The 18,903-nt window shown below is 48.0% G+C and overlaps 1 protein-coding gene across 1 annotated transcript; it reads left to right on the top strand.

The window, feature by feature from the left end:
- The first annotated feature begins 16,491 nt into the window (after nt 1-16,491).
- Nucleotides 16,492-17,789, top strand: LOC137840480 (janus kinase and microtubule-interacting protein 3-like). Its single transcript, XM_068651475.1, has 4 exons — nt 16,492-16,687; nt 16,744-16,977; nt 17,057-17,182; nt 17,551-17,789. Exons 1-3 carry the CDS (start codon nt 16,613-16,615, stop codon nt 17,171-17,173), a joined length of 426 nt encoding a protein of 141 aa, XP_068507576.1. The 5' UTR covers nt 16,492-16,612; the 3' UTR covers nt 17,174-17,182; nt 17,551-17,789.
- The last annotated feature ends 1,114 nt before the right edge of the window (nt 17,790-18,903 follow it).

Here is an 18,903-nt window from a genome sequence, read left to right as displayed (position 1 = left end):
CACCTGAAATGGCTCTCTTATCTTGACACTCATCGGTGATGTCCAGAGCTCCCATCCAGTTTCCTCCTGGAGAGCAGTCGTCGTTAATGCAGACGTGGGTCTTGTTGCCTTGGATGTAACATGTGTAATTCACTCCAGCTGGTCTTTCTGTGTAGGCCACTTGTGGTATTGTTCGTCTTTTAACAGTCACATTGAGATTTGTCCAGAACAGCTGATCACAGGCACCGTCAGCAAGTCCAGGGCGGTAAGGGTCGGCATCTTTGACTGCGACGGCACGGTGCTGATATCCAACTCCTCCCATGGATGCCATACATTTTGCTTCAGTGACATTCATTGCTCTGGCCTCCAAGCGAACTTGCGTGGAGGAAGGGGGGAGTTTCGAACACACATAGCATCCCTCCTATGTGTGAGCTCTCACAGTGAACCTGACATACCGGTACCAAGTGTTGGTTTCGTATGGGTTTCTGGGGTCCCATGACCAGTCTTCATAGTTCTCATCATGTGACCATCGTTTACCACGGGCAACATTGTCATTTGGTCTGTTCAGATGAGTCAATAGACCATAGCACGCTCCAACCACAACGCAGCAGAGGATCCATCTGGCATATGGAGCCCCGTTGCTACTAGGATGGCAGAGACACTGGGACATCCCCTCGCCTAGCGGAGTGGGGATCGATGAATTCTTCACCAACATTGAGACGCCTCGCCCTAAACGACGGGGCCCCTTTGTAGTCAGCCTTCCCCACCACTCCGAATTAGGGGTCCAGCACTCTCTGCAACTTGCAGTGGCTGAGGTGAATCCAGCTGGGCCGTTGAGAGATTTTTACCGCCGTGGGAGTAGCAAGCAAAACTTGGAACGGTCCCTCCCACCGCGGGCTGGCCCAGTTCTTTCTTTTGATGACCTTGATGTAGACCCAGTCTCCTGGATTGATGGTGTTGTCCACCTGTGAGGGAGAGAGATCAGGCGGCAGTAAATTTGCATTTGACACATCTTTCAGTTTGAGCGTCCTGATTAGATAATCTGCCAAGGTCTGTTCTTCATCTGCTTTTTGCAAATCTGCAGGGAACACTGGTAGTCTATATGGTCTCCCATGTATGATTTCAAAAGGTGTTAGTCCTTCTGAAGTGGGAGTAATTCTCATATAGAGCTTCACTAAGTCGAGGCACTCTGGCCAAGGTCTGCCTGTTGTTTCCATGCATTTTTTCAACCTGCTTTTGATGGTAAAGTTTGCCCGTTCAACCAGGCCTGCGCTCGAAGGATGCCAAGCACAGTGGTTTTTTAACGTTATTCCAAGGTGTACAGCCATGTTCTGCACAACTTGGTTCACAAAGTGTGGACCATTGTCACTGTAAATGGTTTGGGGGATGCCATGAGTTGGTATGATGGTTTTGCAGATAGCTTTTGCCACTGTTAAGGCATCTGCGCGTTTAGATGGAACTACTTCCACCCATTTTGAAAATGCATCAATCATCACTAGGCAGTATTTGTAAGGTCCACTTTGTGTGAGTTCAATAAAATCCATATGCATGCTTTGAAATGGATAAGAGGGTTTTGGAAATGAGCCTCTCTTAGGTCTCATGTTTCCTTGTGGATTATGTTTCACACAAACAGGACATGCTTTACAAAATTTTTTTAAGTAAGCATCTAAACCAAAGGTAGTGAATTGTTGATCTATGATGGACTTCATCCCTCCTGTCGACACATGGCAAGGCCCATGTGTCGCAAGCGCTGCTGCCTTAAAAAGTGATTTTGGTAAAACAGGTTTGTCATTGATGCGGTGGATATTATCTGTATCCACTATTGCACCTTTTGTCGTCCACATTCGTTTTTCCACCATTGGAGCATTGCCCTGCATATCTGTCAGTACAGTCTTATCTATGAGTTGTGTGTCCTCTGAACCCATTAAAAAAAATTCATGGCCATGTCTCCCTGCAGCTGCTTCTTTTGCAATCTTGTCTGCTAATCTGTTTCCATTTGAGACTTCATCTCTGCCAGTGGTGTGAGCAGCACATTTACACACAGCTAGTTTAGCAGGTAAAAGAATGGCCTGCAACAAGTCTTTTAACAAGGAGGCATGGGTAACCGGCTTACCGGTTGATGTTGTCATCCCTCTGCGCTCCCATTGTTTCGCAAAATAGAACAGAGTAGAAAACGCATACTGACTGTCTGTGTATACAGTGACTTCCTTATCTTCCGCTAATTGACAAGCTCTTGTTAGAGCAATCAGCTCAGCAGCCTGTGCTGACCTGGTGTATGGAAGCTTCTCTGCTTCAACAATCTGGTTTGGCAATTTCACAATTGAATAACCACTTTGATTGTTTCCTTTAGGATCCTTTGAACATGATCCATCCACAAACCACTTTTCCCCCTTGTCAAGTGGCGTGTCACTTAAATCTCCTCTGGGCAGCTGTAGATGTTCTGTAGCATCCAAACAGTTATGTGGTGTTCCATCCCCTGGCAACGGGATCAACGTTGCTGGGTTAAGGATTGTGCACCTCTTTATCACAATGTGTGGTTGTGACAGAAGTATAGCAGTGTAGGACAGATGTCTGGCTGGTGACAAAAAGTTCATTTTGCTTTGCAGCAGCAACACATCTACAGCATGTGGAACCAGCAGCTCCATTTTGTGAAAGAGCACCACATCTGCAGATTGTCTCACTGCAAGCGCCGCCGCGCACACTGCTTGGACACAGTCTGGCAAAGACAGAGCCACTGGATCCAGTTTTTTTGAATAAAATGCAATTGGTCTTAGTTTGCTGCCATGACTCTGCAGTAACACTGAGGTCATAAAACCATTCCTGCAGTCTGCTGTTTGCACAAAGGTTTTATTGTAGTCTGGCAAGATAAGAGTTGTGGTTTCTATCAGAGCCTGTTTCAGCACTACAAAAGCATCATCCGCTGCTGGTGTCCACAAGATTTTTTCTGTCATTGTCATGGGAACTCCATGCACAATATCCAGCAGCGGTTGTGTTTTTTCCGCATAATATGGGATCCATGCTCTGCAGTAATTGCAGAGCCCCAAAAATGACATCATTTGTTTTTTTGTTTTAGGTTTCGGTGTATCTGAAATAATCTGCTTTCTGGTTCTTTGTATCTGTCTTCCAGAAGCTGACAAAGTGTGACCTAAATAGTTCACTTCCTGTCTGACCCATTGTAACTTATTTTTGTTCACTTTATTCCCTGTTTTGCAGAGATAGTGTAACAATGCTAAGGAGTCTGCCTTGCAAGCAGCTTCAGTTTCAGAGGCTACCAGGAGATCATCTACATAAACTAGAAGTTGGCTTTTGTTTGACATCTGAAAATCAGCCAAACAGGACATGATAGCTTGAACGAAAATAGTTGGACTATCAGCAAATCCTTGTGGCAATCTGGTGTATGTATAGCTTTGTCCTTTAAAGGTAAAAGCGAACCAAAACTGTGAGTCTGGGTGAATTGGCACTGAGAAAAATGCATTGCTGAGATCAATTACTGTGAAATACTTCTGATTAGGTTTCAAAGTGTTCAGAAGTGTGTGTGGGTCAGGCACATTGGGTGCTCTTGTTTGCACTGCATCATTCACTGCTCGTAAATCTTGTATCATTCGCCAATTAATTTTGTCGGCCTTTTGGACTGGGAAAATGGGAGTGTTGCAAGGAAAATCCGGGCATTCCCTAATGATTCCTCCTGCCAAAAGATCATTTATAACAGGGGCAATCCCATTTATTGCCTCCTGTTTTAAAGGATATTGCTTAACTCTCGGACGCCACTCTGATCTTGGTTTGATCTGTACTGGGGAAATGGATCGTAAAAGACCTACATCAGATGGGGCCTTGGTCCACAGTTTTTCAGGAAGCCCAGCCAATTCCCCCTCCTCCTTTTCACTCAAACAAATGTCAACTAGTCAGGGAAGCGCACAAGTGCCTGCTCTGCCTACAGCCACTTCACACACTGTTTGCTTCCACACGTCACAACTGGTACTGTAGCTCCACCCATCACCTTTGTCCTCATAATCAGTCACAGATCCAGCAAGTTTAATTCGGGAACCCACATCTGCCCACGTCATACTGTGAGGTTTAAACAATGAGATGTGGGGTACAGCCGACAATTTGTATCTATCTTTCTGAGGAGCGGGCAGGAGTACAGCGGCAGCCGCAAATGACCTGCGATCAGTGTGCAGAGCAGTGATTGTTAAAGTTACTTCTGTGTCGCTGAGAAAACTTCCAATATAGCCATCTTGTGGATCAGTGAGAATATTCATGGTGACATGTAATTCAGTACAAGTCATTTCTGATTCAGGTTGGGACAATTGTTTTCGAGCTTCACCCAGCAATCTGCTTGGGAGTTTAGGATTTCGTTCAGGAGGGATGGCATAGGAGCAGCAGATCTGTTCACCTGCTTGTGCAGCATATGAGTCCACATCTCTCACTCTACATGCTCGCATGCCATCCTTTACTGGAATTATTGCAATTCCCAACCGAGTCATCAGATCTCGTCCCAGCAGGTTTATGGGACATTTTGGAGATAGGACAATCGAAACTGAAGCCATGCTTCCAGTTTCCTTATCTCTCACTTCAACTGGATTGGAGATACTCTCCTTGTGTACCTGCCCATCAGCAGATTTCACCCAAATAGTATTTTGGGAGGCCTTTAGATTTGGGACTTTAGTTTTTATCACGGTTTTACAAGCCCCAGTATCACACAAAAACTTGACATCACTGCCTCCAATGTTTAGAGTAACATATGGTTTTTCTTTTAATGTACTCAGAATGTCCCACGCTGTATGGACATCTACTATTTCTTCCTCTATAGGAGCACCAGGGGTCAAAGGGGGGGGGGGGGGGGGGGGTCTAGTCATGCTGAGAATTTGGCCTTTCCTCTGCCCCTCCCTGCACCCTTTGATTGATATTGTTTTGCAGAACGACACTCCCTTGCAAAGTGTCCTCGTTTCCCACAGTTCCAACAGTTTGTATCTGATGGGGGTTTTGATTTATATGGCGGCCTGTGACCTTGTTGGCCTCTACCTCCTCCTCTGCCTTGCTGGGACCCTTGGAAGAAGACTGTTGTATCTTCATCTAGTTCATCATCATCATTATCTAGATGAAATACATCAGAACTCTTGCCTTTTTTGATCACTTTTTCAGCATGTCTGGCCCATTGCATAGTTGTTGTCACACTTGCAACATCCACTTCCACCAAATGTTTCCTCACCCAGTTGCCTATTTCAGGGCGGAAATTAGTGAGGAGCGCATTTTTAAGCTGTTGTTGATAAGCACTCTCAGCTGTATCATTGAATGGGATGCCACTATGCACTCTGAATTCTTTTTCAAATCTCAAACGAAAATCATCAGTATCTTCGCCAGGCTTCTGTTTTATTCCTGCCAAATGACCATAATTCGCTCGTCTTTGAAATATAGTTCGCACTCTTTGCACAAGACCATTCCATTGTGCTGCATACTCCTCTCCCAATTGATTTCCCTCAACGGGATAGGGAAAAGGCCCTTGATTATTTCTACCTGTATAATTTCCTCTAACCTTTGCCCAGTCTTTTCCCAAGGAGGACATTGCAGCTTCTCCTGCCTCATGTCCATTCAGTCTATAGGAATGTATAATTCCAGCCATGTCCTCTGCCCATATAGCTGGGTCTTCAGCAACAGGGGTAACCCCTTCAACAGCTTTTCTTGCCTCTTCCAATGTCCATGGCTGGAAAACATATGTATGTGGGGGTTGGCCTTCCCCTACATTAGGGTTTGGCACCTGTATCATTGGGCACACATCAACCTTGTCTAAATTTTGAGAAAATCTAGCAGCAGTGGTCAAACTTCTTGTTTGTACAGGACTTCTAGTAATGTGACCCTGACTTCTTTTGCTGTTATATGGGGGGGGGGGGCTGCAGGTTTGTTAAGCTTGGATACAAGTTTTGTGTACGAGCGGAAGGCCCCTCTTGCTCCTCTGCTCGAGCTGCGCCTTCAGCGTCGGCGGGAGCCGTGGCCGCGGCAGTGCGCCTGCGCACTCCGGCCTCATTGTCTTCCGGCCTGACAAACATAGTCTCAGCCTCATCACCTTTCATCTTTCTATCTTTTGTCTTTTGGATTTGTTCTTTTCTCTCTTGTGAAGCTTTCAACCACACTTTAGCACAATCCAATTCTCTTTCTTTTCTTTTCTTTTTCAGTCCATTTTTCTTTTTATCCACACTCTCTTCTAAAACATCAACTACTATCTTCCACACTTCAACTCTCAGCTTCCCTTCTACTCCATACTTTTTCTTCCACTTCGGCATATATTGCATACAATTAAGAAATCTACTCGCCATGTACTTCTCATCTCCGTCAAGAGGTAGAGATTTACCGTTTTTATTTCCCATCTTAATTCTAGTAGTTCTAGGTTATACAATTTCTTTTTCTCAAAAATATTATTATTATTATTATTAGTATTACTATTTATTACTATTTATTTATTTAACTATGTCTTTGAGGATCCTCAATGCAGGTTTAAATTGACCTTTCAACAAATTACTAGCCTGTATTATTGCCGTGGATCAATGCTAGAACTGTTATTTAGTCAATTTATCCTACCAGTCACACACTCAATCACACAAACTCCAGTGCTTTTTTAGGCCTATCCAGGGATGGGTGTAAAACCCTCCCAAACAGCTTTGGAAAAACGGACAAAAGAAAAAATCTACGCCCTTCTTCAATTAAGAAAAAGAAGCTCTGTTTTTCTTAGCCCGTTTCTTCCACTGGGACTTGAACCCAAGCTATTCTTTGGCTTGGAAAAACATACAAAGAAAAATCTACGCCCTTCTTTGATTAACAAAAAAGAAGCTCCGTGTTTCTTAGCACGTTCCTTCCACTGGGACTTTAACCCAAGCCAGATCCCTCAGCTCGGAAAAACAGACAAAGAAGAGTCTACACACTTCTTCGATGAACGAAAAAGAAGCTCTGCCTTTCTTAGCCTGTTTCTTCCACTGGGACTTGAACCCAAGCTGTCTCCCGTGCACCTCTATGTGTTACGCGTTTAACAACACAACACAATTTCAAGCCTTTAACTTACTTGTCCCCTGGTTCGTTGCACTGCCGGGTCCCGTCAATCCACCTCTGTCAGACGAAGGCAGACCTAAGATGCTGGCCCAGCGAAGAATTTCCTTCCCAGGTCTTTCTTTACCAGGTCCGGCTAGTGGACGCTGGCCCGTCGACGGTGTACAGCGCGTTGTCCTCCGTCAGCCAGATGATGGGTATGAGGGTCCCGGGTTTCGGCACCAAAATGTTAGAGATTTGCTCACTCCAACTTATTTTGCAAGAACCACACAGAGACAAGGCAAGTTCTTTTAGACACCTGCAGGTGGAGAGATCACTCGCTACAGGAATGAAATCTGAAAAGTCTCCTTCCTGCAAGGGCATATTTATTAGGAGGAACAGAGTGGGGGTATGGGTAGGCTGGCTAAAGCCCTTGCCCTCTAGTCTAAACATGTCAGGGGATGTTTTATGACCTTGTGATAAGGAGGACAAGGTAAGGTATTTATTACCTGTTGCACTCCAACATAATCCTACGATAAAGATAACCTGGAAAACCCTAACAACCAGGAGCGAGCTACAATTGTGAGTAGCCATAACATTTATCTTAAACACTTCCTATTTCATGTCTAACAGTACTTGATTTAACAAATAACCATAAATAAATACAGTGTGGGCACTGAAGTTAACATATGTGATTATACTGCCTAATCTGTCACCGAGAATATTGTTGCAAAGTAATATAAGATCCAAAGTTGTAATTCAGAATAGTTTTCAAAAGAAGGCCATTAGAATTATATACAAGTCTGATTACCCTGAACATAATAGCAAGCTATTAATTAAATCACAAATTCTTCAATTCAAAGATTTGGTAGATTATCAGACAAATAATGTCTAACAGTAATTGATTTAACACATCACGATAAGTAGATTGAGTGTGGGCACTCTCAAGTTAACATATGTGATTATACTGCCTAATCTGTTACAGAGTATGTTGTTGCAGAGTAATGTAGAATAGATCCAAAGTAGTAATCCAGAATAGTTTTGAAAAGGCCATTAGAATAATAAACAAATCTGATTACCTTGAACATAATAACAAGCTAAGTGTTTAATATGTCCTATGAAGTCAAAATTGGGCACCATCATGTGGTGAAATTTGGAATTGCATCACATCCAATTTTGCCTGGGAACAAACAGATTAAATAAATCTTAGTTTTGAATAAGCCACTCCTTCTCAAACAAGTAAACTCTGCCCATTTTGCGCAGTAGATGTTCTGTTAATATCTAGTATTTATACAAAGTCATAATTTAAATTGCTTTCAACCTTCATTCATCGGTCCAACCAACATTACTCGCTCTTATTACCAACTTGTATCGATTTAACTAAGCGTTTAATACTTCCTATCAGGTCTCAATTCAAGATTTGGCAAAATACAATTTCAGCAAATCCAATTTTGCCAGGGAACAAAAATAGATTAAATAAACTAAATAAGTCTTCTTCCCATTAAATAAATCAGAAAAGTGTCACGGTCGGGGGTGGCATGGAGCAGGGCGACCAAGTGCAGCTTGGACCAGGGTTTATTGAAGCAACTCAAAATACAGACTCGGTAAACTGACATGACTTAAACAATAACTTGACTGACCGGGACGTGAAACAAGAAGACAGCAGGACATGACGGCATCAAGACAGTACGCCAACACCGAACGACAGCAACCAAAACCAAAACCAACCAATACCAATGATCCGACAGGGCGAGAGGGGCAAACAGGACTTTTATACACGACAGGTAACGAGAGGCAGGTGGGAACAATCACACTGATCATGGGCACACAGGAGGGGAGGGGCGGGCACACAGACAGAAACCAAGACAACAGACACATAATGGAGCAGTTGGGGACGAGACGTGACAGAACCCCCCCCACAAGGGACGTCTCCCGACGTCCCAAAAAAAAAAAAAAAACTAGGGGAATCGAACCGCACCGCACTCGGGCGGCGACTTAGGGAACCGAACCGCACCGCACTCGGACGGCGACTTGGGGAACCGAACCGCACCGCACTCGGGCGGCGACTTGGGGAACCGAACCGCACCGCACTCGGGTGGCGACTTGGGGAACCGAACCGCACCGCACTCGGGCGGCGACTTGGGGAACCGAACCGCACCGCACTCGGGCGGCGACTTGGGGAACCGAACCGCACCGCACTCGGGCGGCGACTTGGGGAACCGAACCGCACTCGGGCGGCGACTTGGGGAACCGAACCGTCGACTTGGGGAACCGAACCGCACTCGGGCGGCGACTTGGGGAACCGAACCGCACTCGGGCGGCGACTTGGGGAACCGAACCGCACTCGGGCGGCGACTTGGGGAACCGAACCGCCCTCCGGCGGCGACTTCGGGGACAGAACCGCACTCGGGCGGCGACTTCGGGGACAGAACCGCACTCGGGCGGCGACTGCGGGGACAGATCCGCACTCTGGCGGTGACTTCGGGGACAGATCCGCACTCGGGCGGCGACTGCGGGGACAGATCCGCACTCTGGCGGTGACTTCGGGGAACAGAACCGCGCTCGGGCGGCGACCTAGGGGACAGAACCGCACTCCGGCGGCGACTTCGGGGACAGAACCGCACTAGGGCGGCGACTTCGGGGACAGAACCGCACTCGGGCGGCGACTGCGGGGACAGATCCGCACTCCGGCGGTGACCTAGGGGACAGAACCGCACTCTGGCGGTGACTTCGGGGACAGAACCGCACTCGGGCGGCGACTGCGGGGACAGATCCGCACTCGGGCGGCGACTTTGGGGAACAGAACCGCGCTCGGGCAGCGACTTGGGGAACACAACCGCACACGGGCGGCGACTTGGGGAAACAGAACCGCACTCCGCGGAAACTCGGGGAAACACAACCGCACTGGGGCGGCGACTTGGGAAGTCTGTACCGCGATCGGCGGCCACTCACAAAGTCCGTACAGTGATCGGCGACATTCGGAAGGCGGGGCTGTGCGCGGCGGCAAGAGCCATCACGCGCCGCAGCAGTGGGAGTGGAGCCAGGGATGATCGCGGGTCCGACGCAGCTGGCTTGGATGTCTGGCGACGCTCGCGGGTCCCGCGACGCTGGGGTGGAGCCCGATGGCGGCCGTGAGTCTGATGACGCCGGGGGGGCACTCCGATAGCGGCCGCGGGTCCGGCGTCGCGGCAGCGAAGTCCGACGACGGTCGCAGAGCTGATGGCGCCGGGGGGGAATTCCGATGGCGGCCGTGAGTCCGGCGTCGCTGGAGCAAGATCCGATGGCGGCTGCAAGCCCATGGCGCTGGAACATGCTCGGATGTGGATCGGGCGTCGCAGCGGGAGCTGGTGGTGAAGGGTGGTCCAAGCGCTGGCCGCTGTGATGGTCGGATCATTCTGTCAGGGTCGGTTGTAGCATGGAGCAGGACGACCAAGTGCAGCTTGGACCAGGGTTTATTGAAGCAACTCAAAATACAGACTCGGTAAACTGACATGACTTAAACAATAACTTGACTGACCGGGACGTGAAACAAGAAGACAGCAGGACATGACGGCATCAAGACAGTACGCCAACACCGAACGACAGCAACCAAAACCAAAACCAACCAATACCAATGATCCGACAGGGCGAGAGGGGCAAACAGGACTTTTATACACGACAGGTAACGAGAGGCAGGTGGGAACAATCACACTGATCATGGGCACACAGGAGGGGAGGGGCGGGCACACAGACAGAAACCAAGACAACAGACACATAATGGAGCAGTTGGGGACGAGACGTGACAAAAAGTCTTTCTTGTAACCAGTCCTCTTCAAACAAGTAAAGTCTGCCCATTTTGTGCCGTGGATTTTGTGTCTATGCCTAGTATTTATACAAAATCATAATTTAAACGACTTCATTCCTTCATTCACTTTGGAAATTTGGAATTGCAGCAAATCGAATTTTGCCAGGGAACAAAAATAGATCAATTAAACTAAATAAGTCTTCTTCCCATTGAATAAATTAAAGAAGTCTGTCTTGTAACCAGTCATTTTCAAACAAGTAAAGTCTGCCCATTTTGTGCCGTAGATTTTGTGTTTATGCCTAGTATTTATACAAAATCATAATTTAAAGGATTTCATTCCTTCATTCACTTTGGAAATTTGGAATTGCAGCACATCAAATTTTGCCTGGGAAGAAAAGTAGATTAAATAAATTTAATAAGTCTTACTACTTCCCATTAAATAAATTAAATACGTCTTACTTGTTCCCACTCCTTTTCAAAAAAGTAGTTTAAAACGAGGGCCCTTCACTCAACCTTTAACCCTATTTATTCACCTTCTAGGCTAAGTGTTAAAGGCTAAATGTTAAAAGCTAAGTGTTAGAGGCTAAGTGCCAGAGGCTAGGCGCCAGAGGTGAGTTTTTGTGGGCTGAAGTTTTAGTGGGGTTAGTGTGAATACAATCCAAAAGAATACAACAGAATACAATACAATAGAATATAATACATAGATTAAATTCAATAGCTCTTACTACTTCCCATTAAATAAATTAAATATGTCTTACTTATTCCCAATCCTTTTCAAAAAAGTTGTTTAAAACGAGGGCCCTTCACTCAACCTTTAACCTCTACCACCGCACGTCACATTGTGTTGTATCTGTGAATGTTGGTTGTGGCCAAATGATAGTTTTCTTTCATTCGTTTAGGTTCCACGGTGTTTGTTGGCTATATGTTTTCCACTGTCAGAAGGATGAAAATACAAAGTACGCTTGGACGTGGGCAAAGACGTCACCGGTGAGTCCTTCCTTCCTATTTATTTACCTTCTAGGTGCTAGAGGCTAAGTGTTAGAGGCTAAGTGTTAGAGGCTAAGTGTTAAAGGCAACACAATACGAACAACACAACACAATACGAACAACTCAACACAATACGAACAACACAATATGAACAACACAACACAATACGAACAACACAACACAATACGAAAAACACAACACATTACTAACAACACAACACAATACGGACAACACAACGATACAGCACTGAACAACACGATACCGCACTGAACAACATGATACCGCACTGAACAACACGATACCGCACTGAACAACACCATGCCGCACTGAACAACACCATGCCGCACTGAACAACACCATCCCGCAATGAACAACACCATGCCGCACTGAACAACACCATGCCGCACTGAACGACACCATGCTGCACTGAACGACACCATGCCGCACTGAACAACATTATGCCGCACTGAACAACACCATGCCGCACTGAACAACACCATGCCGCACTAAACAACATTATGCCGCACTGAAAAACACCATGCCGCACTAAACGACACCATCCCGCACTGAACAACACCATGCCGCATTGAACAACACCATGCCGCACTGAACAACACCATCCCGCAGTGAACAACATTATGCCGCACTGAACAACATTATGCCGCACTGAACAACACCATGCCGCACTGAACAACACCATGCCGCACTAAACAACATTATGCCGCACTGAAAAACACCATGCCGCACTGAACAACACCATGCCGCAATGAACAACACCATGCCGCACTGAACAACACCATGCCGCACTGAACAACATTATGCCGCACTGAACAACATTATGCCGCACTGAACAACACCATGCCGCACTGAACAACACCATGCCGCACTGAACAACACCATGCCGCACTGAACAACACCATGCCGCACTGAACAACACCATGCCGCACTAAACAACATTATGCCGCACTGAAAAACACCATGCCGCACTGAACAACACCATGCCGCACTGAACAACATTATGCCGCACTGAACAACACCATCCCGCACTGAACAACACCATGCCGCACTGAACAACGCCATGCCACACTGAACAACACCATGCCGCACTGCACAACACCATCCCGCACTGAACAACACCATGCCGCACTGAACAACACCATGCCGCACTGAACAACATTATGCCGCACTGAACACCATTATGCCGCACTGAACATTATTATGCCGCACTGAACAACACCATGCCGCACTGAACAACACCATGCCGCACTGAACAACACCATCCTGCACTGAACAAAACCATCCCGCACTGAACAACACCATGCCGCACTGAACAACATTATGCCGCACTGAACAACATTATGCCGCACTGAAATACATTATGCCGCACTGAACAACACCATGCCGCACTGAATAACACCATGCCGCACTGAACAACACCATGCCGCACTGAACAACACCATGCCGCACTGAACAACACGATCCCGCACTAAACAACACCATCCCGCACTGAACACCATGCCGCACTGAAGAACACCATGCCGCACTGAACAACACCATGCCGCACTGAACAACACCATCCCGCACTGAACAACACCATGCCGCACTGAACAACACCATTCCGCACTGTACAACACCATGCCGCACTGAAAAACACCATGCCGCACTGAACAACACCATCCCGCACTAAACAACACTATGACGCACTGAACAACACCATGCCCCACTGAACAACACCATGCCGCACTGAACAACACCATGCCGCACTGAACAACACCATGCCGCACTGAACAACACCATGCCGCAATGAACAACACCATGCCGCACTGAACAACATTATGCCGCACTGAACAACATTATGCCGCACTGAACAACATTATGCCGCACTGAACATTATTATGCCGCACTGAACAACACCATGCCGCACTGAACAACACCATGCCGCACTGAACAACATTATGCCGCACTGAGCAACATTATGCCGCACTGAACAACACCATCCCGCACTGAACAACACCATGCCGCTTTGAACAACACCATGCCGCACTGAACAACACCATCCTGCACTGAACAACACCATCCCGCACTGAACAACACCATCCTGCACTGAACACCATGCCGCACTGAACAACATTATGCCACACTGAACAACACCATGCCGCACTGAACAACACCATGCCGCACTGAACAACACCATGCCACACTGAACAACACCATGCTGCACTGAACAACACCATGCCACACTGAACAACACCATCCTGCACTGAACAAAACCATGCCGCACTGAACAACACCATGCCACACTGAACAACACCATGCCGCACTGAACAACACCATGCCGCACTGAACAACACCATGCCGCACTGAACAACACCATGCCACACTGAACAACACCATGCCGCACTGAACAACACCATCCCGCAATGAACAACACCATGCCGCACTGAACGCACCATGCTGCACTGAACGACACCATGCTGCACTGAACGACACCATGCCGCACTGAACGACGCCATGCCGCACTGAACGACACCATGCCGCACTAAAAGACACCATCCCGCACTGAACAACACCATGCTGCACTGAACAACACCATCCTGCACTGAACAACACCATCCCGCACTGAACAACATTATGCCGCACTGAACAACATTATGCCGCACTGAACAATACTATGCCGCACTGAACAACACCATGCCGCACTAAACAACATTATGCCGCACTGAAAAACACCATGCCGCACTAAACGACACCATCCCGCACTGAACAACACCATGCCGCATTGAACAACACCATGCCGCACTGAACAACACCATCCCGCACTGAACAACACCATGCCGCACTGAACAACGCCATGCCACACTGAACAACACCATGCCGCACTGCACAACACCATGCTGCACTGAACAACACCATGCCACACTGAACAACACCATCCTGCACTGTATAACACCATGCCGCACTGAAAAACATCATGCCGCACTGAACAACACCATCCCGCACTAAACAACACTATGACGCACTGAACAACACCATGCCCCACTGAACAACACCATGCCGCACTGAACAACACCATGCCGCACTGAACAACACCATGCCGCACTGAACAACACCATGCCGCACTGAACAACACCATGCCGCAATGAACAACACCATGCCGCACTGAACAACACCATGCCGCACTGAACAACATTATGCCGCACTGAACAACATTATGCCGCACTGAACAACACCATGCCGCACTGAACAACACCATTCCGCACTGAACAACATTATGCCGCACTGAACAACACCATCCTGCACTGAACAACACCATCCCGCACTGAACAACACCATCCCGCACTGAACAACACCATGCCGCACTGAACAAAATTATGCCGCACTGAACAACACCATGCCGCACTGAACAACACCATGCCGCACTGAACAACACCATGCCGCACTGAACAACACCATGCCGCACTGAACAACACCATGCCGCACTGAACAACACCATCCTGCACTGAACAACACCATGCCGCACTGAACAACGCCATGCCGCACTGAACAACGCCATGCCGCACTGCACAACGCCATGCCGCACTGCACAACACCATCCCGCACTGAACAACATTATGCCGCACTGAACAACATTATGCCGCACTGAACATTATTATATTATATGCATTATTAGGTGGAGGAGACGCGGCGGTGTTGGGAGACCGAGCGGTGTCGCCTCCACCAGGAGCGCGGAAGAAACCCTGGCAGCGGCCCAGCAGGCCTGGCAGTCCCGAGCGGACGATCTCCGATCGGCTCATCACCAGCATCGGGAGGAGCTGAGCCGAACCAAGAGAGACTGCGAGAGGGAGATCCGCTGACTGGTAGGACTGATCAGATGCGCGGTGCGTGGCTATGTTCCCAATTTCGTCGTATACCTGCAGTGCAATGACACCTAAGGCATTCTATTCTATTTCACAAGAAGAAAATGTCCGGTTGCTCGCTTCGCTTTTGTCACAGCAAAGGTGCTCTAGTCGATTCAAGAAAAAAATTGGCCGGTTGCTCTCTTTGTTTTTGTCACAATTCTGGCAAATGAGTTTGCCCGCCTGCCTGAACGCTCCCCGTTTGTACATCCAGATGGATGAGATCAAGCTGAAAGACAGAGCGGTTAGTGTTTTGGATAAAGCCCTGGGGCCGGCCACGTCCACCGCCTTCAGCTGCAGACTCAGGCTGCCGAGCAGCAGATCGCTGCCCTGAGGGATTCCCAAAGGGCGGGCCTAAACTACCCTGGAAGTGGGGTCAACGCCGCTACTAGCAATCCTCTTTATAGCGTAAGCCACCTCATCACACACTTGCAGTACGCATGACTTAGTTCGTTGCTGGAGGAAGGTAGCACAAAAACAGTTTTGAACTTTGAACGAGTGGTTGTGTGTGTGTGTTGCGGGGCGTTTTCAGTCTCAGGAGGATCGGGACACGCGACGGTTTCATCTGAAAATCGCTGAGCTCAGCGCAGTCATCAGGAAACTGGAGGATCGAAACGCCCTGCTTTCTGAAGAGCGCGATGAACTGGTAATTTATTGACGGCACGCTTGAAGGTTTGCGCTACGTTTGATGCGCGCCATCCAGCGAGGCACCCATTGCGCTTGCTTATTAGTTGAGCGGCGCGGCGAGTCGGTTGCCTGGTAGATGTCTTTTATTGGGAGCCAATGCCACGATTCTTTCCTCAGTGGTTAGAATACATCAAAGTGACCAAGTCAGCACTTCAACAGTAGATGTTGGACATTGAAAGTGAAAAGGTAGACAGACTCGCGACATCAGCCAAGGGGAACTCCGGCAATGTGCCCCAACAATTCTGACCTTGAGCTGTGCTAGGATATGTTCTGTAACCAGAAGGGCTACCTGGATGAAGAGTTGGACTTCAGGAAGCGTTCCATGGACCAGGCTCATAAGGTAAGCCGCCCTCAAATCTCCCGCCGGACCACTGATGGACGAGGATTGCAGCCCAGAGGATCCTGGAGCTGGAGGCCATGTTGTACGAGGCGCTACCGCAGCGGGACTGCCCCGCCACGGACGGCGAAAAAGCCAGCCACGCTGGCGTGAATGACGTGCTGACGGCGGATCAGAGAGAAGAGCTTAGGAGCGCCGTGGACCAATGGAAGCGAGCCCTGATGTGCAAGTTGAGGGAGCGCGACGCTTGCATCCTCCAAGAGAGAATGGATCTGCTGCACAGCGCGCAACAGGTAAGGGCCCAAAGCCAGCCCGGCACTTACTTGCACGCTTACTGGCTTTTGAAGGCCACTTTCCATTTGTCCGTCCTAGAGGAACAAAGAGCTGAAAGAATTCATCGAAGCTCAGAAGAGACAAATCAAACAATTGGAGGAGAAGTTTCTGTTTCTCTTTCTATTCTTCTCCTTGGCCTTCATTCTGTGGCCCTAACACCAGCTGGTGAGTGAGCTCCAGCGGCACCGCACTCGACACCTCCGATACACTGCCAGCCGGTCTCAGACGTTGGCAGACGCTCCGATGCCGACGTATACCCCCCGCCACGGTGACAGAGGCACCGCGTCACACCGGCGCTCATCCAATCAGAAGGCAGGAAAGGCAAATTCACATGCAGGGCACTCTTGAACCAGAAGAGAGCGCCACAAAAAACGGTTGTTGCCCCAAACGCGCACTAAAAAGGGTCAGAATAACAAGAGTCCCACCGGCCAGCCGGGGCCACCCGTCCATCCATTTCTTCAGGGGGGAAAAAATTGGAGTCACCGGTGAGTACATTTTGCATTTAGCTCTGCTTTTCTGCTTCTGTCTTCAAGTGTGTGGCATCCCGCGACCAAAGATTCAGCCAACCCCAAAGCGGTTGACCTCAACGTCCCACCACCATGCCGACCAGAGCAGGTGACGTGATGCTTTGGACATCCTTCCGTCTCAGATGCCCAAAAGTACTCTTTGCCACATCTGTGGCAATACGGTGTCTTTTCAAAGGTGCAAATAAATCCAGCGTGGGCGGAACACGCACGTCTTCGTTTTTTCCCGCTTTGTTTGTGTGACAGCTGTTGTGAAAATTTTATACAAATAAAGTTGTATAGCACAGGTTTGGCCAAGCCGCAATTCCTGAACCGCATGCGGCTCTTTGCTTGGATTCATGCGGCCCTTTTATGTTCATATCAACATTTGTGTGTGTGTGTGTGTGTGTGTGGGGGGGGGTGTTGTGCGTGTTGGCTTCACTTGAGTTCAATTTGGTATTTTGGTCAAAAGCGCATGTGGTGAAATTCCACAAAGTAGGATAGGCAAACACATTCCAGTAAACTATTAGTGTCAATTGGGCTCTCGAAATGGCAGGAAAAAGATGCACAGCAAAATGGAAATATGTAGATGAACACAGGACGTTTTTATCAGAGAGGGAAAGTTTCGATTTTTTGTTGAACGTGATGGCAAACCATTCTGCCTGATATGTCAGACCTCAGCGCATTTCAAAGATTCAAATCTTCAGCGCCATGCACTTCAGCTCACTCCATGGCTAACATTGATCAGGCGTCGAACCCGCAACATCATGCTTAAGAGGTGGACATGCTAACCAGTGCGCCATTATGTCAACGCATAATAACTAAGTCTACTGATCAAAACAGCGGTTACTATATGACGTCGCTACGTCGTGGTCAAGTGACGCAGACAAAACATCAATGGACGGACCTTCCTCCGAAATTAGAATCCGTGGGCAGAGTTAACTTGTTTAAAAGGGAGTGGGCAGAAGAAATATTTAATTTATTTAAATCTATTTTGAGTGCACACCATTATGCCAATGCATAACAACTGTAAATCTACTAAACAAAACAGCGGTTGCTATATGACATCTGCCACGTTGTGGTCACGTGACAGACGTGACGTCGATGGGCGAAACTTCCGCCGGAATTCAAATCCGCGGGGAGAGTTAACTTGTTTAAAAGGGAGTGGGCAGAAGAATTATTTAATTTATTCAAATCCATTTGGAGTGTGCGCCATTATGTCAATGCATAACAACTGTAAGTCTACTAAACAAAACAGCGGTTGCTATATGACGTCTGCCACGTCGTGGTCACGTGACGCGGACGTGACGTCGACGCCTACTTTACATCCCACCGATCACAGGACCCCTTGGCTGCATAACCGCGCCCCCTTCCCAACCAATC

This window comes from Syngnathus scovelli, chromosome 7, assembly GCF_024217435.2.
Source record: "Syngnathus scovelli strain Florida chromosome 7, RoL_Ssco_1.2, whole genome shotgun sequence".
In the NCBI taxonomy this organism is placed as follows: Eukaryota; Metazoa; Chordata; class Actinopteri; order Syngnathiformes; family Syngnathidae; genus Syngnathus; species Syngnathus scovelli.
Note: the sequence above shows the minus strand (reverse complement) of the source record. Positions and strands in the feature narration are given on the sequence as shown.